Below are 24,923 nucleotides of genomic sequence, written 5' to 3'. Positions count from 1 at the left end.
TCTGGGTATGATATTCTCTTTCCTCCTAGTTGTAGAATTTCCACTCAGCCAGCCTTCTTGTGGTTCTGGTTGATGTCTGTTCTGTCTTTTAGGTGTAATTTGAATTGGTTGTTCGAGGCAGCAATCTCTGGCGTTAACCTATGCCGCCATCTTGGTTTCTCTCCTGGCCTTTTTTATTTAGAAGACCATCTTGAAATGAGTGATGCATCCATAATAATTATGGTTAACTGTAGTAAAAATGAATAATTTCCAACTGGTGGTTTTGGTAATCAGGGATCGGCACCTGGAGCAGGTTTAGTGCAGAGTAGGAGTTTAATAAATACTTGTTAAATCAATCTTTAACATGTTACTGTTAGTTCTTTCAATATTATCTAATTTTTCTGACCTCATAAAGTATTTACATCAGTTCTCAAGCCACTAAATTTTATCTTAGAGAAGAAACCAATAGAAAAGAAGCATATAGTATCGTCCACATGTTTGTCAAACCGTAAATATTCTAAAGTTTTAAAAGTTCATGATTTTACATGCCAAGTATACTTAGGTGAGCAGGGCTGATTTCATCTTTGTTCTTTTTCTCTTCTTTTCTTTTGTACTATTACAGCTTCTAGAAAGGCCTCAAACAAAAAAAATTCAAAAGCTACGAAATTTAGACTATGACAATAATTAAGAAAATGCAGAAAGGGCACTGGTAGATTTTTAAAAACTATTTTAATACAAGATTAATAGCAATTTTCTATCCAAATCAGAAATGAAAAATCTTAACCCAAATAATATTCATTTGACAGTCACATAAAATTTTAGGTTTGATTGGTGCACACATTTATCCTGCATATATATTACGCATATGCACGCAGAGACCTCACTATTAGGCCATTGCTAGGTTTCTTTTCATGGAGATACCTCCTTGCAAGGCAAGGTCAAAGATTCCAGGAACTATTCCACTGTGAGTGAGATTCACATGGCCCCATGCTAGGCTGAGTTCTCATGTTGTAGCAAATCATGATATAGCAAGGCTCCAGAATGCATACAAATCAATACTCTATTTGTATAATTTGGCCTAAAACTAAACACTGGCTAATGTCTCCACCGAGGAGGAACACATTGCAAATTTATAAGTTATGGTCTCCTTTACTCTTCTGCTGGCAAAGCTAAACTACCATTTGTTTGTCTTGTTAAAAGTCAGGTCTGTTAGTGACTGTAAGTAAATGATAATGAGTTTGAATTTCTGCAAGTTGTAGATAAGTCAAAACTTGCATTTCTAACGCTTCCACCTTTAATCAAACCACTTGACAATTAGCCTTGCAAATAGAAGTAACAAAAGAATCACAACTCAGGAATTTGCTAAGGTTTTATTCCTCCTTGGGGACTTTAGTTGGTGTTCAGTGTGTAGCCAAAACATGTATGTAATGGCTAAAGAATTAAAGTAGGCTAATGTCTGCAGCAGGGAATATAAATTAAATATCAGGATTCTGTGACCAATAATATTTTCAGTTTGAGCTATAGAATGTTACTTTTATACTTAATTCGGCTTTTCAATGAATAATAGTGTTTCTCAGTGTAGACAAGTAGTATTTTCTATCCCTTACAATTAAAACAGGTCATACAAGATACTTATCTGGGTAAGTCACTGTAAGGGAGTCAGATTGCTATTGCTAAGGTTGTTTGAGGAAGGCTATAATCAAAGTGCCAACTTGACCTTCATTAAGATGACAGAAGGTTGTCATGGCTGTCTTTCAGTACAGAACCATAGCAGAGCTCTAATACGTGAATTTGTAATTCATTCTTCTCTGCTAAAGACTTTAGCCTCTGTTTAGCTTTTGTTGTAACATATACAAAGTATAATATACACCAATTACAGACGTGTATTTCTGTTAGAAAAATACATATTATAACTAAACATGTAAATAGAGGCACTTCAATAAGCTAAGTGTTTGCAGTTATGAGCATCACCCAACAAATTCTAGTTCCGACTTCAGTGAGCCCATCCCTCTCTACTTGTAACAGAGGTTATGATGTCATTACAGAACTTAGGAGACATCAAAGCCAAGAAGTCAGGTCATGAAAAATAATGCAGCATCATTGCTTCCCTATCACACTGCTAAAATGAGAGAAATTAATTTGGCCAGAGGTGGGGTGGGGTGAGATGAGGTTTCAAAGTTCTTCTGAAATGGAGTAACTAGATTAAGTCTCATGTTAAATTAGTCTGAAATCATATGAAATATTAGAATGATGATAAAAACAAGAAAGTACAATTTGAATGATTTTGACCACATTCATGCAGGTGACTAATATTGTGGCATCATTAACTGATAGTCATTTCAGCTCTCTGCCTGGCTCAGATGGATCACGACATCTAACCATTATGAATGCTATTAATAATGAAGGTGTTGAACAAATGAAGCAGGTGTTTATATGTTACCTGTGTGTTTAGTGTGTACAGAACATGGGTTCAAATTCAGTAATATAATGTGTACTCATACACATGCACAAAACCATTTTGGGTGAAAACACAGGGAAAACAAGGCATTCTGATCTATTTCATAGAAGACAATGCAGACACATTTAAAAAAGGAAAGACTTGAAGTTTAAAGCCATAAAAACAAATTATTACTCAAAATTCTGTCCAACCAAGGTTGATTTAATTTGTATTGCACCTTAATTATTCGGAGAAAGACAATGCTGATTTCTGAACATACAATGACATGAACAACATAAATTGGTCCTTCATAGAGATATTTTATGTAGAATTGGTGACCGAAAGCCAAAGTTTGGCAGTGAAATGTTTTTCTAGAAGTATGTAATGCTGAATTAGGCTAAATGTTAACTTCATAAAAATTTTAATGAAAAAAAAATGCCACAAAGTCTCTCAGAATTCTACGTTTCATATTTCATTAGGCATACTATAGCAATAGATGCTTCTAAATACTTTCAGTTTTGCAAAAGTGCTCAATTATACTTAATACTATTGTGCGCATATGCTCTACTTAAACGCGATGACTAAATCAATAACTAATTATAATTTTGATGAGGAAGGGGATTGAAAAATACCATTTATATGTCATTACTGCCAATGGGTTAATTAACAGTGAGTGACTGGTGTACTCTGGTGTCTTAAAACATTACTTTTCCCAACCCCAGATGCATCATAAAAACCAAGAAATATATGGATAGTCAATGTATTCATAAAGCCCCATTTTGGTTTATTTTGCTTCTCTCTGTCAGGGGAGCACAGGGCCTAGCTTTGGCACACTTGGGTGGACCAGTTAGGCTGTGGCTCTAAATTGGCCTCTTGTGTTAGGACATTTTCTCAAGTGCCAGGTAGGAATCCTAGGCTGAAGGCATTGTACGTGAAAACAATGGTTTTGCGTGAATAACACATTCTTTACCCATACAGCTTCCATCCCCAGTAATGTCCTACATACCCATGGCTCTCTCCATGAGCTCGATACAGTCTGGAGCATCCAGGACAAAGCACGCTCATGCAAAAAGGGTGTGCCCTGGCAAACTTTTATTAAATGGACAGTTAGATACGTAAAAAGGTCTCTTTCTTGATTCTTGGTGCTCACAGATCATTGAAGAATCCCTTCTCTGAGCAGCACAAAACAAGAAGAGCTGGTTGACAAAACATTTTTGTTACAAAGGTGTGTCAACCCTGAGCTTGGAATTAAGAAGTTAAAATCTGTGATTTATATATATATATAGATATAAAAATAGATGATCATACTAAGACTAAAAAAGTGAAAGAAATCTCCATGTCAATACTATATATATATATTTTTTTTGTCTTGTCTTTTTTTTGTTGTGAGTTATTTTGTAAGAGAATGCCCTTGTGATGCAGAAACCAATTGACACAAAGCAAATGGCTAAAAATGAAAACTCACTGATGGGTCTAACTGCTTATCAGTTCACTAAAAGGAATCTTCATTTGGGAGGTAATGAGCACAGGGGCAGATACCAAATTAATGTCCAATCTATGGCTAAAGCAAAGCGATTGCATTTGTTGATGATTATTTTCCATTCAGATTCTTGAGGAGGATAAATGGATGGGGATGTCCACTAGTAACTGAAGATGAAGGGGAAATCTGTGCCAATTGGATCCAGTGGACAAAGACATTAAGAGAATTGAGGAGAATGGCACCATTACTGCATTTGAAATTGGTCAGGGTGAGGGAGGTGCTGAGTTATAATAATATTTTGTGTCATTTTAAAGATAGAATTCAAATTTAGTACCAGTACCTCTAAGTCAGTTTGGTGCTGTGTGGTTAGAGTGCAAGATGATACCTCCAAGACAACAGTGCATTTTCACTTCACTAAAAACATTTTCAAACTTTCTCCCCATAGCATTTTTTTAAAAATGCAATGAGTCACAGAAAAGCTTACATTGGGAGTTGCCTGGTAATACTGGATTGATGGTGTTGGAGCTCTTTTATTTTTCGCTCTTGTTTGCTTCTTTGTTGAAAATGCGGTTGTTTTGGGGTTTGGCCTGATTTTATGGAGAATATTATTCCTACTTTTTTTTCCAAGTTGTTATAAAGGGGAGGGGGCGGGGATGACTCACAACGTGAGATTCCGTTACTTCTGCAGCATAAAAGCAAATGAAGGTAAGAAAATCTCCTGGTAGAAAGATTTGAGTAAGAATTCTCTAGAATAGACAAGGTTCCCACAGATAGCAAAGGAAAGAGGAAGCAGTCCAGTCTGGCACCCGTTACTCTTTGGGAAAACAAAAAGGGAGGCAGAGTGCAGTACTGCTCTTCTCATAGAAAACGGTAAGTTTTTGTGGCATGGTCCATTGTCCAAGAGTGTAAGAAAAGAAGTGAGTTGGCTGTTCAAATAGCTAAAATGCAGTTTCATCTGACCAAAAACCCAGGATTATCTGCACAGTCTCTGCAGTGCCAGGACAATGCAGACGAGAGACGCTGAGAGCAGGGAGTGGCCGAACTGGGCTGCAGAAGAGTCTACTTCTCTCCGGTCGGGATCTACGGCAGGGGCCTCCGTGGTGACAAACTCAAACTCCGTGGGACACACGTCATCCATGCACCCACTGCCACTCCCCGAGCCACTGGATTCATCACCTGGTGTGGACAGATTGACAAAGAAAGTTAGACCACAACCTGGAAAGACTGGAGGCTTGTAACAGAATTGGGCATGGTAGTGGGAGGGGACAGTTCCCCACCCAATGGTCCCCACCCCATCTCAATAGTTTTGTTTTTTTTTTGAGAGATAGAGGAAGGGAGAAACATCAACATCTTTCGGCTGCCTCCTGCATGCCCCCTGCTGGGGATCAAGCCCACAACCCGGGTGTGTGCCCTGACTGGGAATCAAACTGGTGACCTCTTGGCTGATAGGTCAATGCTCAACCACTGAGCAAAGCTGGGTTTGACAACTTTTTTTGACCTCTGTTCCCCTAAGAACAAGGATAGACCTTGTCTCAACCAGCCTCTCCCTTTAAACCAGGTGTTGATTAACGATGGCTTGCAGGCTGATCTGGCTTGCAGCTTGGTTTTGTATGGCCCACAACCCAAGAAAGATTTTTATGTTTTCAAGTGTTTGGAAAAAAATCAAATGAAAAATAATATTTTGTGACATGTAAAAAATGTGTATGTGAAATTTAAACTTCAGTGTCCATAGAGAAAGTTATAATGGAATGTAGCCACAGCCATTCACTTATACATGGTTTAATTCTCTGTTCACACATGGCCTTCAAAGCTGAACATGTTTAATATCTGGTCCTTTACAAAAAAAGTTTGCCATTTCTTGCTTGAAACCAATGTCCAGGTGCCCAAACAGTATGTGGTCTTAGTGCAGCACCTTGCTTGCTCAGCATGCCTCTGGGCCTGTTCTAGTCCCAATTCTTACTGCTTTGTTCTTTTCTGTTTCATAAATCCTGTGTATCAGACCTGGGTCCCAGATCAGGCTCCATCAATTACTAGCTGGTGCAATTGTGTTGTTTACTTGTTTTCTTATTTCTTACTAGAGGCCCAGTGCATCAATTTGTGCATGGGTGGGGTCTGGCCGACCCGCCTCGATGGGGGCCCATCAGGCGAGGCCAGTGAGGGGGAGGGGATGCAGGTGGTTGGCCGGCCGGCTCCGCCCCCAATTGGGGTGTTGGGGGCTGGTAGAGGGTGGGGCCAGCGAGTGGGGGACGATCAGGGCCCGGATCAGGCTGGTTGGCTGCCACAGTGTGTGTAATAGTCACTGGTCGTCTTGGTCATTCTGGTCGTTCTACCGTTCTGGTCGCTGAGCTTATATATTTAGATTAGTCCCCTCCATGAGAATGTAAACTTGCTGGGGGCAGAGACTTTGTGTCGCTGTGCACTTCTGATCACCATGCCTTTAATGGTCCCTGGCATACAGCAGGTGCTCAATAAATAGCTCGTGGAGTAAATAAATGTGCCTTGGGCAGTTTACTCAGGTTCTGGCATTTTCCTCATCTCAGGAAATATGGACAATAGGATTAAATTGTGTGAAGACAGACACCCTCATGAAATGTGCGAGGACACCAAACCCAGTGCTCACAATGATGCCTGATGGAAAACACATGGTTCCCGCAGCAAAGGTGACCTGGATTTTAACTTGCTTTATTTAATTTAAGTGAACTAGGACAAATCGGGTTAGCCTTGTTGAGGCTCTGTTTCTTCTTATCCTATAAAAATGAGAATAATCCAATTTATTTCACAGAATTGTTATGGTGTATAAGTGAGATGATGTTCCTGGGAGGACTCAGGAAACTGTAAATCCGGTAATGACATTTGCTGTTTTCTCCACTTGCTCCATGCAATAGCCCTAACTGCTCCCTGCTGGCTTTCAGTGATGACGAGCTTGCTACGCTGCTCCTGAAAGACTGATGCCATCTTGGCTGCTTGATGCTACTTAAATAAAAGCTAAGGTGATACAGGGGCTTCTCTAATGTATCCTGGCAGAGAAAGGCACAACTCATCACAATTTATTTTGTTTTAAAAAGGGACATCTAAATACCAGGTAAGATCACTTGAATACAATCTACCAGGTTCTTAACATTTTCTCTGATTTATCTTTAGTGGCCTTTACAAGGGGGAAAATGCCCATTAATTAAATTCAGAGAAAACAGAGTTGCTAAGGGGGTTGTTCTAAACACTAGTATCACAAAGAAGAAGTAATTTAACTATTAAAAAATATTATTAAAGCTATTTAGAATATTAAAAATGTGGTAAGCAAATAATGACATGGGATTCCAGATGAGAAAAGTAATGGCCCCATCTCTTTCTGAGAGGAATCACAAATGCATGGGTGATTTTTAAAAACGTCAAAAGCAATAAAGGTGATTATGGCTAGAAGATGTAATAATGGTTTGTATGACAGACACGATCATAACATAAAGGGTCAAATTTGGTACTTGGTTTAGAGTTAAGTGACTCTCTTAGCTACTATGGATTTTTGTTTGTTTGCTTCTGAAGGGGAAATGGAGCAAAATCTCTCCTCAAGAATTTTCCATAAGCACTGCAGACTGACATGTATATAACCTCTTCAGGTAAGAGGAGAGAGAAATAAGACCAACATCAACTAATCCTTATGCATCTTGAATAATTTATTCTAATAGTCATTATCCAGATAATAAACCATTTTGTTAGCTAGAGAAGACAGAACAGATAAATTGAGATGAGTGAGGCTAAGTAATGAGCAAGGGAGAAGCAGAAAAGGCTAAAACCTTGTGTTCTCTTCTGAAGAAGAAAGGAGAGGCATAGTAAAGAGGAAGATAAATAATGTGGTGAGTCTGAGAAATTTTATAGCAATGAAGTCTATCTGGTGGGCAATTACCCTGTATTCAGAAAATTGATTTTTGTTATTTAAAATATAATAAAACACTAAAATATTTCTGCAGGGGACAACTCAGTAGGATGATGGCTAAGACTTAGATGAAACCTCTTTCTATCTCATTAATTCAAGCACACAAACATCATCTTTGGCATCAGTGACCAAATTACAGAATCACTGGCAACTCCACATCTCATGTTCAAGAAATATTTTCCTGAGAACTCTCTCTGTAAGGGTGCTTACTTAAAAAAAACCCCCAAAACTAACAAAAAAAGTGCCTTAATAGTTATGCATATGGAAACCATTTAGACAAAACCCAAATAAAGTTTCATATCAATGTTCACTTAGTAGCCTTTCAAGTCACTTCTGATGCTTTTATGATATTTAATAAAATAGTTAAGTGTGATATTGCATCTATATTTTACTATTTCTCTAAATATTTCAGATATAAATATCAATGGTTTCTGTATGTATATGACTGAATAGAGAGAACATTAATACAGTTGAATTCATGGCACATAAGATATTATCTTAGCTCTTTTAAAAATGGCCTCTGTGTGGCTGGCATGGCTCAGTGGTTGAGCATCAACCTATGAACCAGGAGTCATAGTTCGACTCTCAGTCAGGGCACATGCCTGGGTTTTGGGCTTGATCCCAAGTGTGAGATGTGCAGGAGGCAGCCAATCAATGATTCTCTCTCATCATTGATGTTTCCCCTTTCTCCCTCTCCCTTACTCTCTAAAATCAATACAAAAATATGGCCTCAAATGAACTTCCCAACAACCTCTTAGGCAGGTGCTTTCCATTGAACAGTAGAGGAATGGATCAACTGGCAGATGAAACTCAATTTTAGCTTTGGTACAGCTGAATTCAATCCACTAAAATTTAGTGGGTTGCATCCTTAAGACCAGCTATGATTTTAGTAATATCCTGAGTTTTGTGAATCAGAGCTTTCTGTCTAAAGGACTATAAACAGTTTTGTAGATTGGGCAAGAATAGCACAAGATGAAAGGTGCACATTGCTCTTAAGAGAAATGCTGGTATAATTGTCAGTGACCATGGTTCACTCTGGAGGTTACTGGTAAGGACTTTCTTACTTGTGTCCTGGAAGTTGACGTCATTGCCATTGTACGCATTCTTTAGCTTGTTGGTCATCACGCGGAGAGCCATGATCTGCTGCCTGATGAAAGTGTCGGGCCGGGTGATGTCCACGTCCACCTCAGGGTTGTTGATCTGGTTGGTCAGCCCATCATTCATGATCTCAGGCAGGTATCTGCAGGGCACAGAGGGAGAGGACAGATCAGGATGAGGCAGGAGGGACCTGGAAACTGGATTCTGCCACGCTGTTTCTAACAGTGAGCCCAAACCTTGGTAGAATCAGGGCCCAGTTCCTGGAAAAAAGGCCAAAGTAAAACCTTGAAATAAATGTTCTCAATGAAGATTGGCTAAAATGGCTTCACAGTAGTTTTTTTTTAAAATGGCACTGAATTCTTAGGTAGGCTTACCTACAGATGAATGCACAATTGGGGACTTACAGAAATTATTACTTTAAATTAACTACTCTTTCTCTCTCCATCCCAATGTTAGATACTTAAGTCAGGAACTTGATAGCTTGCTTAACAATCCTGTTGATTTTGTTAGTAAGAACTGAACTTGCAAATTATTTATGATCTTACAGAGCTCTCTTCTATGAGGATGTTCTTTCTCAACTGAGGAGGCCCTGACCTAAGATTTTAATCAGAAGAATCTTCAGATAAAATAACCATCTTTGGAAAGTTTGAGGAGTCACCAGTGATTGCTGGAATACTTGAGGTGTCCACTAGGGTTTTTATTTTACAATAGAATCGGTGAATAATTTAATATTCAGTAAAATAGAGGGTAAATCAAATGGTTCTTTAATTTCCTTACTTGTACCGATATGACAAATTTATATTAATGTTTCTTTTACTTGTATTAAAATGTCAAAATTGTCTGTTCTTTAAAGTCAACTGCCTACTCTGCCCAGGTGTATTTATACCAGGGGAGACCGAAGATCTGAGAAAAGTGCTTGGAGCCCCCTCTGACTCTGTACTCTCCTGATCTGTCAGTTTTCCTTCCTCCTACTCTTCTTCCACTGCTTCTTCTCTCATTTCCCGTGTCCCTCTGGAGTGCAGACAGCTAGAGCAGCCTCACACCGACTTCCCTGTTCTGTCTTCCCTTTTTAGTGCAGTCTGCACATGCTGTCTGATTAATCTTCATGAAATACAGCTTTCATCTTATCGTTCTTCTGTTTTAAAAGTTTTGATGATAGTACCTAATGTCCACTGAGAGCTTATGGAAGCCAAGGGCTGTGCCAAGCACTTGGACATGCATTTTAAAATCCAGTCTCCCAGCCATTGTAGGTACTATTTTATCCCCATTTTGTAACGTAGAAAACTGAGGCATGAAGAGGAAAACACAACTGTGTAAAGTCACAGAGCTAATAGATGGCAAAATGATGACTAAAGCCTGGGCAGTGCCCCAATCCTGCACCATACTGCCTGTCAATCCTAAGCTCCGATCCACAGCAATCAAAGCCCATTTCCATCCCATCTCCCCTTTCTTATGCTGCAGTACTTGCTGTAAAAGACTTTCCTTGCCTTACAGAATCTACTCCCTGCATACATCTGCTGCATGCCTCTCTCTGCCATACACCTTATCTTTGCCTAGAGTCCCTTTTCCACTTAGATCCCAAATATTCAGAAGACCCAGATCAGTCTTCACTCTCTCCTTAAGATATTTCCAGCTTTTAGGGATCTTCCCATTCCTCTGTAGGGGCGCCAGGCTCAGCTGACATTTTGTGCACAGCATCAAGCCATCTGCTGAGGGAGTAAGGTGAGGCTGAAACCAGCCCGCGTACTGTGCTCATAAAGCTATGCATCTGCAGGGCACTAGTCAGCGAAATGGGTACCTTTTATTTTGCTTTTGTTGGAATCCTTTTATTTTAGAAAATTTCAATATTTTCTAAAGGACAAGACAAGAGGATAACGATCCCCATTTATTGACCTGGGTGCTTTTTTCTAATTCCTGCAAAGGCTCTATATTTGTGTGTGCCCTGGTATGAAACAGGGTTACCCTCAAAGGGGTAAGAAAGAGAGTTTAAAGAAGAGACTATTTCTAAAGGTGTAGACAGGGTTGAAGGAAACCAGCACAGGGTATCGGAGAACCCTGGGAATCAACTGCACAAAAACTGAAATCACAGACAGGGGCCCAATGACATGACAAGAACCATCATTAGGTTATGATTCCCTGACCTCTGTAGTGCCTCCTTCTGACCTCTGGCTGCTGTCTCCTACTGGCTGAAACCAAGGGGGCCCAGGTAATTCACTTGGTAGAGGTTCTCCCTCTGGGCAGAGATCAAGGTGGAGGGCTGAAGAGTGGTTCTCAGGGGAATCAGGATGCCAGGCACAGACATCTGGTAGGCTGGGGACTAACTGCTATTATTATCATTCTTTTACTGCCTCTACTACTGCTGCCTGAAAGCTGAAAAACACTCCCTTTCCCTTTTTGTGTGTGTGTGCTTCCTGTTTGCATATTCTTGTACAATACACTTAAAATTCTTTATTTTCCTACTGGTAACATTCCAAGTTCCAGAAACAAAAGGCTCTATCCATCAGTCTCCAGAAAAAGAAATAGAAACGCACAGAGAAACATACATTTAAGCCATTTGTTCAGCGATTGAAATCTTATGCCTGATGGGTTTGTGTATGCATTGGTTTACTCATTTTAAGTCAGAGGTCCCCGAAGAAGCTCCGTGTCTTTATCCATATCTTGAACAAAATCGATTTCCCAAATGTTCACTACATAATGAATAACACAGCACACAAGGTGCATCAAAAATTCTTTTCCAAAAGGCTTCACAATATTTACTGCCTTAAAAAGTTCTAATTGAAATTTTTAAAAAGTCATGGAACTCTACATCTCTTCGTTTTTGCAGTAAAGAACTTCTGTGCTGCCTTTTGATATAGGTGATATACCGATAAATTCTTACGGGATTCTGAGATTGTTTTCCGGATCTGACTTCTGAAATGTGACATTGGATTGACTATATTTGACATTCAATTATATGTGCCACGCCCTGTGATTGCCACCTAATTATTAAAGCCCATTGGAATAAACAATAGCCAGTCCAGGCTCGCCTTTGCTGGTACTGGAGCGGAGAGGGGCTGAAAGGTGACCATCGGTGTTGCCCCTCGACATTTAGGACAATGATTCTTGCAGCTGGACCTGTGCTGAGTCAGGGGGAGCTTTGTTTCTTTCAGATGCTGTGCGCGCTGCATGGCTGGCCGAGACTCATTTATCAGACGCTGACGGCTCTAGCTTACCTTGGGAATGGTACCCCTGGGAGTCTGAGCCTACAGGAACAATGAGAGACTGCCAAATACACCCAGCCTCTAACTGTGCCTACTGATGCTCAGCCACTGACAATAAAAACAAGGAACAATGCTCCCGTGTCCTCAGGAACCTTTTCTCCTTTCTATGTATTCAAAGGGCAACTCTAGAGACAATGTGGGAACTTAAACTGAAAAACACTGTTGAACAGGAAAATGGCCATTTTGTCACTCCACAGCACATCCTGAGGACAAATCTGTGGCTGGGCGGCGTGAGCCTGAAGGGTCTATGGGAGCCCAGGTCAGCACCAGGACTCATGAGCCCGTTTATTTGTTGCCTCTCGGGGTTGATCTCTTTTTATAATGACCAGATACTGCAAGAATGGATATATATCTTTGAGCTCATACTGTTCTTCCCTTTATTAGGTTTTGCACCAGCCCTTTGGCATGGCAACGTTCTATTTTTGCACCCTCACAGTTCTGGGAGGCATGGAAAGGAAGGAGACTCTTGCTACAGGTAGCTCAGGCTCTGAGGCTGGATGCACATTTACCTGGGGCAGAGAGGATCCAGAAAGAAGGACAACTAGGGTTGTCATCATTTTTCAATGTTTCATTCTGTGGGGTGGCAAGTGGGTGATACAGTCAAGCATAGTTTTCTCATCCTGGTTCCATGTATAGAGACTAAATCTTTGGCAGTTTTGCAGAATTATTGTTTTTCACATTTGCTATTATCTGAATGTATATGCATCCCTCCAATTCATATGTGGAAAACCTAATGCTCAAGATGATGCTATTAAGGGCGAGGCCTTTGGGGAGCAAATAGGCAGGGCTCTCAGGACTGGGATTAGTGCCCTCATTGAACAGTGTCTAGAAAGCTAGCCTTGCCTGAGGACACAGTAAGTCTGCCCAGAAGAGGGTCCTCACCCGGCCATGCTGACCTTGGACTTCCAGCCTCCAGAACGGCGAGAAATAAGTTTCTGTTGTTTATAAGATACTCCATTTGTTTTGCTGTGGCAGCCAAAACAGATTAAGACAGTGGTCGGCAAACTCATTAGTCAACAGAGCCAAATATGAACAGTACTTCTTCAAAACAGACTCGCCCAGGCCGAAAACCGACTTCTGCGCATGGGCCGCGAAGTTTCACGCGCCCGCATGTGGTATTTTGTGGAAGAGCCACACTCAAGGGGCCAAAAAGCCGCATGTGGCTTGCGAGCCGCAGTTTGCCGACCACAGTTTGTCTTAATCACTAAGACACCTCATTTCATATTGTGATGCAGGCTTCCTAGATCACGTGCAAACACTATAGCTGATTAGGATGGAAGAGCCTCAAGGGAAGGTAAGGGGGATGATGCCATAACCTTGTGGGTGGCTGCAGGTTCTGGGCTGAGACCCTGCCTGACAGAGCTGACCGCCTCTGTCACCTGAGAGACAGTACACCTGAGAGATAAAGACATGTGCTCACAGAAGCGTCCCACAGGCCAGCCACGGTGCCTGTCATTGGCAACACTCAAAGTCACTCCTTTCAGTTGCTACTTCCAGAAAGACCCTGTTGATATCTGAACCTGCTTGCTGGGAGGTAGAACACATTCACTAATCAATATTCAGTGTTTCTCATCACCCCGTTAATGCTGGTAGTTGTTCTGATGAAAGGAGTTGCCTAGGGAGGGAACGGGATACACAACTTTCAAGATCTAATGGGATTTGAAAGTCAGTCAAGTCTGAGAAGTGGGCACTTGTAAGGGATGTTAGTTTTGTGGTGCCCAGTGGAGTGGGCAAGAGTCCAGGTGGAATCTGGGTCAGGAATGGGGAGAAGTGGGGTCCCAAGGTGCTGGCCTGGGTTTGTTTTTGGGTGCCTGACACTTCCTCTGGCGGCCCCGGCCTCGAGCACACTTTCTGTTGGCAAAAGCAGTTTCAGTTCTGTTTTTTGCCACAATGAGCTCTGTTCAACACATGTCTCTATAGTAAGTTCTAATTCTAAGCTACATACTCCTTCACCTTCAGCGGGTTTAAGAGTTGCACTAATGTAAGCTGATATAATAGTAACACAGGTCTAAAACTCAAAAGTCTCCATAGTTCTTTTCCTGCAATCAATTAATTACCAAACTTTGATCTGATCTGAAATGAGGCCAACTAGAGTCCTCATTTATCCCACTTAGTGTAAATAGTAATGCATTTTGCTGCAGACATGTAATGTGTTTGATTGTGAGTTCCAGCCTCAGACTCTTCTGGGAGCACTGCTAAAAAAATTATGCACTGTGATGGTTTTCTAAAATCTAAACAATTCTGAATTCTGAGACACAGATGGTCCCAAGGATCTCAAATAAGAGATTGTTGTGAACCTGAGTATCCATAACCTCTTTCAGAAGCTTTCTTAAAAATCTAAGTTTTTACGTCACTCTCATTAGGATGGTCATTATTAAAAAAACCGGAAACATAAACTAGCAAGTGTTGGTAAGGATCTGGAGTGGAATGTAAGTGCTTGTCATTAAGCCTTTGGCTGCCCAGGCAACATTTCCAAAGACATCTATCTCCAATAAACATAATGCCAGTTGTAGGACTCAGCTACCAGCAAAACAACCAGATGAGGAAGTAGACTGCCCCCATTCATGAAGGTCCCCTTTTAGAAAGCCCTGGGCAACCTGGATAACTGACCACTTGAGTGACCACACATCTTCTTTCCTATGTTCTAACTTCAGCTCGTACGCTCTGAATTAGCCAATGAAGAGTGAACCCTTGAAACCTTGGCCACCGCACTCTCGAATCCTAATAAAGGCAGAGCCCCAGGTCTGCTCTCTTTCTCTCTATCCATGATCTTGCTGTGAGGCCCACAGGCATGCCATGCATCCCCCAGGACCTGTGAGTAATAAATCTTGTTCCTCCAAGTTACCTCCCCTGATGGTTTCTTGCTAAAGTGCGGTGATCATAATAAGAACTACAAGAGCAAACCCAGCTGCAAATTTGGGCCCCAGCAGAGGAAATGTCTGTGGAACTTGCTGTGAGTGGTGTGTGTCTGGGCCATGCAGCATGCATTCCTAACCAGAGGCAATGTCACCAATGGCCTCGAGACTGATGGAACATGGGGAAATTGGAGGTCTTTGTGTATGGCTAGAGGGAATGTAGACAGGTGGAAGCGTCATAGAAAACAGTGTGGCAGTTTCTAAAAAAAAATGAAACACAAAATTACCATATGATCCAGCAATTCCACTTCTGGAATTCTTATTCCAAAAGGATTGAAAGTAAGTACTTGAACAGGTATTTGTACATCCATGTTCATAGCAGCATTAGTCGCAACAGCCAAAAAGCCAAAGCAACCCAAGTGTCTGTTGACGAATGAATGGATAAACAAATGTGGTATATAGATACAATACATTCAGCCCTAAAAAGGAAGGAATTTCTGGCGCTGGCATGGCTCAGTGGTTGAGTGTCAACCTATGAAAAAGGAGTTCATGATTTGATTCCTGGTCAGGGCACATGCCTGGGTTATGGGCTCGATCCCAGTGTGGGGTGTGCAGGAGGCAGCCGATCAATGATTCTCTCATCATTTTTTGCTTCTATCTCTTTCTCCCTCTCCTTCCTCTCTGAAATCAACACAAATATTTTTTTTAAAGGAAGAAAATTCTGAAACATGTTACTACATGGCTAAACTTTAAAGACACCATGCTAAGTGAAATAAATCTGAAATAGTCAAATTCATAAAGACTGGTAGTTGCTAGAGGCTGGGGAGGGAGGACAGGAGAAATAGTATGGAATGGGTGCAGAGTTTCAGTTTAAGAAGATGAAAAACTTCTTTGTGTGGATGGTGGTGATGATATACAATAAGTGAATGCATGTAATGTTACTGAAATGTACACTAAATTTTTTTTCCAGTTTGAGTTCTTTACTAAAAGGAAGACATGAAAAGTCTTTCCAATCAGGAAGACTGCATGAGTCTTAATGATCCAGTGCATTGTTAATACTCTGACTTACTACAATGATTCAAAAACTTGAGAAGAGAAAAAGAACGTTCCTTGTATCATTTCTTAATCTTATTAGACCCAAAACATAACAAGGTTGCCAAATTATACAGACAGAGCTCTCATGTTGCCAGTTCCTATTTCCAAATTTGTAATGCTTCCCCTAACAGCTGACTTTTGAGAATATCAAAAAGCAAATACTTTCAAACACTCCTTGTGATGAAGTAGAAAAAGTCCTGGATTAGTAGCCAGTTGAAATGGATTTTTTTTTTTTTTGCTTCAGCATTTCCAATAACTTCATGGTCTTCAGCAAAGCCTTTAACGTTGGGATCCTATATGTAGCAATATCAGCATCACAGGGGTGCGGTGGTATTAAAATGAGACCACTGAGATGGAAGCACCTTAAAATACTTGAAATGCTATATCACATATATAATGACTAAACTCCAGAGGATAGGATCTGAGAGAGCTAAGCTGACCAGTATTATCAAAAGAAGCAGAAGAGTTTACTGAAAAGTTTGTTATAGAAAAGCCCAGTCCCATTATAGGTTTATGTCTCCATTTCTCTTTGATGCATTTAACAGAATGGATTATATAGAGAAAATGAGGTAGAGACATATGCAGAGGAGACAGAGCATGAGATAGCTCAAATGCATTACTCACTGCTATTCAAGGAGTAAGTTAGAGGTCATCCACGGGGCCGTAACTCCTGCCGGGGAGCATCTATCTGTCAAAGTGCACAGGCAGCAGGGGGTTACCCTCACAGGCAATGACAACACGCCTAGTGCTGGCCGTGCCCTGATAATTGCATTTGGGGGGCAGATTACATCCCATAATCACGCAGTCTGTGACTTTCACTACACTCACAGGCAGCTCATCTTGCCATTCTTGCACTGGGTATTGGTGGTGCTGCAGATGCTATTAATGGTCCGGATGTTTTCATGGATAAAAGTGTTGAATCGCTTGTAACTAAACTGAGTCATCCCCCGGGTTTTCATCATGTTGTTGCAGTACAAGTTGTTGCCTCTGTCACTGGAGGGCCCACATGTTGCCCCAGTAATCGGTACATGTTCTGGCCATAGGAGGGCTGCACCAGCCTCAGCTCCGGCAGGGTCAGCAGCAAGAGCAGAAGAAATGAAAGGATTTTCTGGAGAGCCATCAGCACCTGGGAGGTGCCCGCTCCTTCCTCCTTTGTACGAAAATGGGGAGCTGGTAGAAAATGCGAAGATATTCTGACTCCTGCTTTGGATCTGCATGGGGGCCTGCGTGTATGTGGGTGCGAGCACTAATGGGATCAGGGTGCAGTGTGTTAAAAATTTTTTTCAAATGGTAAATTTTAAATTATGTGTATTTTACCACAATTTTAAAAACTGTCTTCAGTATAACCTTCTAAAGTTCTTGCTGTAGATTACTTCTTTCCCTTTCCAGTTTTCCTGACTTGGAAGTGGAGTCGCTCAAAGCATGCTATAATTTTATGCTTTAAGTGGATTTATAAATTCTTGAAGACTGTTAAGTAAAGGCTGTCAGTGGCATTAGGTGCTTCAGAGAGATGTGGCCCTTGAGGGGTGGTCAGAGGCACAGAGACCGGCCCCGGACACCTGAGGTGTCTCTGAGACCCAGCAGCGTAATCATGGGCAAGTCGCTTAGCTACTTTTTACAATATTTCATTTGTTCCTATGTCTATAACACCTTATTTGTGTCATAAGCTGCCATTTTGAGCGAATGTATATGAAAATGATTGAATGCAATTCTAAGGCATTCTTATGACAACTAAGTTGTTAACACAGCTCCCTGAAATGCCACGCGTGTTACTTAGCACTGGCTGACAGCAGCAGACTTTGGAGTTTGAAAGCGTAAATTCATGCAGAGGCCCAATGTCCGTGGCTTCCCTCCAGCTGGAGGACGTGTGGCAGGACATGGTCTGGGAACTCCTGGAGGACACACAACTCATTGGCTGCAGCAGGGAGCAGAAGCTAAATTCTTTGACCTGGGCTCTTAACTCATTGGCAGGAGCTCCCCAAACCCATCCTTTCTTGGTAGAGCTGGAGTCAGCAAACTGCAGTGCAGATAGGAAAGAAGCCCACGAGCTAGGTTTCCGGGCTGCGAGCTGTCGACAGCAACGTGCTTCTTTCCTCCTATTTGTAGCCATTTCTCACCACTTGCAGGAGGTGCACACAGGGTCTCTGCCCGCCTCCTGGAGAGTCAGCCTTGCTGGGGGTCCCCTTGCCGACTCTCTGTGCAGACTGATTTCCAGCGTCCTGAGGTGTTTCCGGCCTGGTATGTGGGGATGTTTTACCATCTTTCACATGCAGCGAGAGTGCTCTGGTACATATCTTGCAATCAGACTAAGATAACCTTGTCCTGCCAGATCTGCCAAGTCACTGCCTCCGACAGATTTCTCATGCCCATGCATCATTTCGTCCCTCTTCCATCTGCTCAAACTTACCCAGTTATGACTTGCTATTTTTTTTGCGTAGTCAATCCACTCAGTGGCTTGTGACAGTGACTGATCTATTTTCTAGATTTTAAAAAATTTTTCCTATTTCTTATAATTTATTGTATTCACTTCCTGGCCTCGGGTAGGATTTCCTTGGGATGGCACTTATTTCTCATGTGTCTTAAAAGTCAGCAGAGGCTCCCTGCAAAAGCTCTGTTTCCGAAGGGTCCCATTAATCCTCGCCCCTCATCCAGCACCTTGATTCACTCCTCCCAGAGGCATTTTAAAGGAAGGACACAGTGGCAGCTTAAGCACTGGCTTACAGGGAGCAAAAGTGGAAAGTTGTCTTGCCAACTTCATGGGGAGAGAGAGCAGTCTGAAAATAACTGACTCGAGACACCTGAAGACTCTGTAATATGTATGTTCCATCATGAGAGCCACATGCTATTGGGACTTGCCTCTAGGACTGGCTTCCTTTTACGTTCTTCCTGCCTCATCCCACCCTCTGTCGTACCCCTTTCCTTTTTAACTCCCATGAGAGTACAGAAAGAATCCCCTGAAAAGAAAACAGTCCTCAAGGAAGATGCAGACGATGTAATTTGACATGGTTGCACCCTCAAAAAGCAAGAATCTGCCTCTATAGGAGCAAAAAGGAAGAGCTTATATGAACACAAGAGCTTTATTTTTCCTTCTGTTGCCTGAGAAAGTTCTGAGCCTTGTGTGCTAACCATATAAAAGGTTTATTTCCTTCTGAGTTGTGCTTTCTTGCCTCCCATCTAATCATTCTTCTCTAGCTTTGGTACAGATGGCTCCTTCTGGCCACCCGGCTGCCCGGAACACCCTTCCCAGGATGAGGGATGACGGCAAGCAGCCTCCCCGGTCTCCAGGTTTACCCTGGGAACTATAGGAAGCCTAGATTTGTAACCTGCACCATGACTCTTTAATTTTTTTCCCTTTGGCCTTCTAGATGATTATCGATTTTCTTCCCTTACTTACTAGCTTCCTTTCAATTCCTATTTGTCTGAGTTGAATCAGAGTGCTGCCGTGGCTTCTCCTGCTTCATCCTAAAAAGTTGCACCCCAGGCTACCTTCTTGCTGGCCCCTGCACATGCATCCCAGGCTGCCTTCCTTGGGTGATAGCTGTTGCCATGAATTATAAGGAAAGTCCTTTCTTAGCTATTCTGATAAAGTAGGATGTAATTCTTGTACTAAGTACTGTGGACTACATTTTTTTTTTGCCTCCCCTCTCCCAGAACATATGCTGAAGCCTCAGTCCCCAATGTGCTGGTATTTGGAGGCGGGACCTTTGGAAGGCTTAGGTTTAGACAAGGTTGTGAGGGTAGAGCCCCCATGATGCAATCAGTGCTCTTAGAAAAAGAAGAGATCAGAGTCCCTCTCTCTCTGTCATGTTAGGGCACAGGCTAAGAAGAGAGCTCTCCCCAGAACCCAATCCTGTGGCACCTTGATCTTGGACTTCTAGCCTATGAGAACTAAATTTGTTTCAGCCATCCAGTCTATAGTATTTTTGTTACCGTGGCTTGAGCTGGCTAAGCCACTAATTGAATCAAGTTCTAGCAGGGATTCAAAGTGCTCATTGTGGCCCACAAGGGCATCCCATTAAAGAGAACATCACAGGTTTCCATGAAGACAAAGAGAAAATAACATGCTACAATATACCATCTGAGGAATAAAAAGGGAAGTTCTTACATGTCAAAGGAGCTTAAAGGGCAACTGCCAGATAAAATACAGGTGTACCAGTTAAGTCTGAATTCCAGGGAAACAATGAATCTGTTTTGTAGTATACGTGTGTTCCATTTGGTGTCTGGTGTTTTTATGTGCTAAATCTAGCAAACTTGGCCTCAGAGCCTTGCTACTCAAATTGCAGTCCCGAGGCCACTAACAACTGCACACTCTGGAAGTTTGTCGGAAATGCAGAATCTCAGGCCCCACCCAGACTTCTTGAATCAGAATCTTCATTGTTAACAAGGTGCCCCAAATTTAGCCTGCATATCAATGTTTGAGAAGCATTGTTTTTAAGCTGACAACCTATTTTTATGGACATTACCGCATTGGTTTTTATATTGTCCCAAGAGGCTGGAAAGGAAAGGGGAAGCAGGGACAGGGTCCTCTTGATGACCTGGTATTGTCAGAATAGAGATTTAAATGTTGACAGGGTCATGGCCACCTGCCAATTTCCTCCCATCAAAGGGCACAGTCTCCTCCTTGTGCTCTACCCCCTGTTTCCAGACTAGTTTAGCTATTAAAGCAGAGTGAGATCTCCCAGGGATGGGTGAAGGTGGGGGCGAGGTACAAAGGTGGGTCCATATACTAGGGGAGCCAGTGCTCACACACCCTTGACCATTATCTCAACACAGCAGGTTTCACCCTGTGGCTGCCATAGCAGCCAAATATATGTGTCTCCTGTTCTCTCTATTTCAAGTCGTTAATTTCAACAGATGCCATTCATTTAATAATAGCTATTTGGAAAAATAAAATAATCGCTGAGGTAAATGGACATATCCACCATAGGAGTAATTTTGATTTCAGAAATGTCAAATGTGAAATAGGTATGTTTCTGAATCAAGGAAGCATGGTAAAGAGCTATGGAGTAGCATTCAGAAAATACTAGTAATCAGGAGAAATATAGGTGATGGAAGACAGGCCTGACCAAATACCTAGATCGATAAAAGGGCTTCAGCAGTGGATGTGCCTGAAGAATGTGGCTGAAGGAGTCAATAAAACATAAAGAGAGGGAATATGTCTGGGTTACCAGTGGTCTCTTCCTATAGGCTCGAGTGTAGCAACTCTAGACTGTGACAATCTCTATTAATGCTAATAAGCATTGCTGTTCCATTTCCATTAACACCTGTCAATGGATTTTTTTTTAAAAGTTCTGGTTATTTTATTTCAGATGGATAATAAGAATAACCTTTCTTTCTTCTTCTTTTTTTAAACAAGCATTCTTAAATGTCTGTCATCTGAAAATCTATACTTCAAAAGTAGGAAAAAATAGGTCATTATCTGCTTTAAAAATAGATTTTTCAACTTATAAAATTTCAGTTAAATTTCTTTAAATGAAAAAGTCTCAAGATCAATTAATATTTTGAATAAGAAAAACCTTCAATTAAATTTAATTCAAGAAGTCTTTATTGGTTATCTACTTATTATGCTATTAAGTATAAAGTTATAATATTCCAGTAGAAGAATTTTTCAAAAAGGACTAAAAGAAACAATGAAATTATAATATTTCAATGGGAATATAACTCGAGTCACAAATATTTGACAGCCTCATCTTTTTAATAATATACTGGGTTACATTCTGGCATATTCTTGCAAATGATTTTATTGCATTAAGTTTGATGAGTTCCCTCACCTGCATAAAGTCCTTCAATGGCTTCCCATGGTCCTCAGGATAAAATTAAAATATGATCCCTGAGTACTGTTCCAGGTGCTGTTCCAGTACCACCTATGTGGTCCTTTCCTGAACCTACAGTCCCACAGTATGGTACTTGAAGTTCCAAAATCCACTGTGCCTTTTCATATGTTGACAGACAACATTGCCATGTTATAGCATTTAATCCATAGAGTTGTGCATGATATCTGGACAGAGGGAGTGCTTAAAGATATTGCTGATTGAATGATTAACTTAATGAATCAATGTAGATTCACTAAATCTTTTTTAAAAATGTCTTTATTGATTTTAGAGAGAGAGAGGGGAAATGAGAGGGATAGATAGAAACATCGATGACATTGGCTATCTCTTGCTCATCCTCCATGGGATTTAGCTCACAACTCAGGCATTTGCCCTGACTGGGAATCAAACTTGCAACCTCCTGGTGCATTGGGATGATGCTCAACCAACTGAGCCATGCTGGCCAGGGCAGATTCACTAAATCTTTTTCAGAGCTAAGGATCTGTTTCATTTGTTCTCCTAACCTGGGGAGGGCTGTGTTTTAGAGGCAGGATATAAAAGTGAAAAGAATACTGGGCTAGGATTTGGGAGATTTCAGCTGTCACCCTTGTTTGTTGGGTAACCTCGGACTAATCATTTACCCTGTCTGTGATCCTGGTGAACATAATGAGGAACTTGGCTGAAGAATCCCAGTCACCTCCAGCTCTAACTTCAATGATCTTTACCTTCCCCATTCATTTTCTTGATGGCATGTATCCCCTCCCCAGTCCACACCTGCAGCCACTTTTTATTTGGTATTTTCAAAGTTGTATATGCACCAAAATCCAGCAACCTGTGTAACCATTCATGGGAATGTGGTTCAAAACACAGCCTTCATTTTAGCCAAGACTGAAAGGTAAATACAGATGGGAAACAGCAGCTCAGAAAATCAGCCACTTTATCCATTAGGCCAGGGGTCCTCATACTTTTTAAACAGGGGGCCAGTTCACTGTCCCTCAGACCGTTGGAGGGCCGGACTATAGTTTAAAAACAAACAAACTATGAACGAATTCCTATGCACACTGCACATATCTTATTTTGAAGTAAAAAAACAAAACAGGAACAAATACAATATTTGTATTTGCATGTGGCCCACGGGCTGTAGTTTGAGGACCCCTGCATTAGGCCATCTGGTCATCCTTCACAGTTTCTTTCTGTTCAGTTACCAGGAAAGAACCTTAGAGGCTGGTAGCTCACAGCTGCATCTGCTAGCCAATGGTCTCTGTCCTAAAAGGCCAGACACTGGTAAATTACTAGGCATTTTTGAAGAGCATGTTGCTGATATCGTGAATATCTTCCTGTACCTCATGATCTAAGATTTACACATTGATATTTTGGAGCTACTTGAAATATAGTTTTTCCCATAGCTGTCTAGTCTTCTCTTTGTGAAGCTTTCCCCAGCAAGCTAATAATATGACTGCCAATAGATGCTAAAAACCACAACTCTACAATGTAAGCAAAACACCTAGTGAGCATCTCACCAAATGCCTGCTTACCTTCTGCAGTTTCTCCTGAAGTTAACATCCATGTATCTTCTTGCTGTCTTTTGATCACAGCTGCTTCATATGCCCCAAACTGCCCAATAAGGCTCCAGAACAGACACCCCTCTTAGCTTCTCCACCTGCTGGTCAATCCCCAAAGATTCCTGGAGGCCAACGTACCAGCTGCTCTACCCACCTGCATCCCCATTGGGGAGGGTTCGGGCAGACCCCTCTTTTGGTGTCTTGCCCTGCTTGCCAACTCCCAGCCAGCCAGTTCCCCTGTCCAACTTCTCCACCCAATGATGACTTGGGCCAAACCCATTCCTGGGCTGATCCAAGAAATTGAGAGATTTCATATCAAGCGGCGATAGCACTGGGTAGCAGAGCAGCAGGGTGACAACAGAGCCATCTCTCATCAGGAGGCTCCAGTGGGACTTTCCTGGCAGGGGACCTGTGACAGTGCCCTCCTGGCTGTCCCTCCATCATTTTGTTTCCCCTCTTCCCCTTTCAATGAGCGCTTCAAAACACTTTTTGTCTTCAAGGGTGAAAAAAATTACAGTTGAATTTTCACTTCCTGTTTAACTTGTGATGGAAAAACACAGCAAGCCGTGCAAATTTAACTACGGATAAAAATAGCTCCGCTGTCTTAAAGTCATTAAGTGAACATAAAAGGCTCTTCGTGATCTCAGGATATCCGTAACCTGGCATCTGTCACCATGCCTTCACCTCATCCAGAGGCAAGGCGTTCAGAACAAGGATTCCATGCTTAATGGCACCTTGAGAGTAAGTGCTCCCAGGTGCCCATCAAACCTGTCACTCTGAACAGCTGTCGCTAAGTGACGACTTGTCCCCTCCACCCTCCATTGCTTTCTGCATAAACAGGTCTGCGGAGCTGTGCCAGGACTGCCTTCCGGAGCTGGATGCGCAGAGCCCTGTCCGCAAGAACAGCGAGTCGCCCCTCACCTGGCTTTGCTGTGCCCGTTCCAGCATTCCTCTTCATTGGACGTGCCCGCTGTCACGCTCTCATCCTTGCAGATGGTGTAGGGCAATGCCGACCAGACCTTTTTAGAGAGCTTCAGTTTCTCTTTTATGTCTGTGACCTGATCAAGAAAGCAAGGGAAGACAGTAACCATTCTCCCCAGGTGCTGTCCATCTCTACACAAGGACACCACGCAGGGGGGTGAGGATGTGTGCTAGAACCAGTACAAACACTTGGTTTTAAGAGGGAGACAGGATTGCTGTCCAGGAAAGCCTCCCTCACTCCTCTCTCAATCTTCCTCCAGCTTCTGGTAGAAAGCTCTCAAGTAATCCACTTTTTGTTTTCCATCTCTTCTGTCCCCCCTATCCTCTGAGTTAAGAACTTATGAAGCATCTCAACTGGCTCTGGATCCCTGTCCAAATGGGAGAAGTAGGTGTGTCTCACTGCAAACACTCCAAATACATTCTTGAGAATTCATTTGC

The 24,923-nt window shown here is 41.9% G+C and overlaps 1 protein-coding gene and 1 pseudogene across 1 annotated transcript in view; both read right to left on the bottom strand.

Annotated features, from left to right (window-relative positions):
- Nucleotides 1-691: 691 nt before the first annotated feature.
- Nucleotides 692-24,923, bottom strand: part of GPC6 (glypican 6) — a 1,121,458-nt gene continuing 1,097,226 nt past the window's right edge. The window contains exons 7-9 of the mRNA XM_006769576.2: nucleotides 24,426-24,562; nucleotides 8,889-9,064; nucleotides 692-5,072 (exon numbers count right to left, since the gene is read on the bottom strand). Of these exons, the coding sequence (XP_006769639.1) occupies nucleotides 4,870-5,072; nucleotides 8,889-9,064; nucleotides 24,426-24,562 (516 nt within the window). The 3' untranslated portion in view covers nucleotides 692-4,869. The remainder of the gene's footprint in view (nucleotides 5,073-8,888; nucleotides 9,065-24,425; nucleotides 24,563-24,923) is intronic.
- On the bottom strand, nucleotides 16,074-17,347 carry LOC107184066 (annotated as a pseudogene).

This window comes from Myotis davidii, unplaced genomic scaffold (assembly GCF_000327345.1).
Source record: "Myotis davidii unplaced genomic scaffold, ASM32734v1 scaffold419, whole genome shotgun sequence".
NCBI classification, from domain to species: domain Eukaryota; kingdom Metazoa; phylum Chordata; class Mammalia; order Chiroptera; family Vespertilionidae; genus Myotis; species Myotis davidii.
The sequence above is the reverse complement of the archived record's forward strand: the minus strand, read 5'-3'. Positions and strand labels throughout refer to the sequence as shown.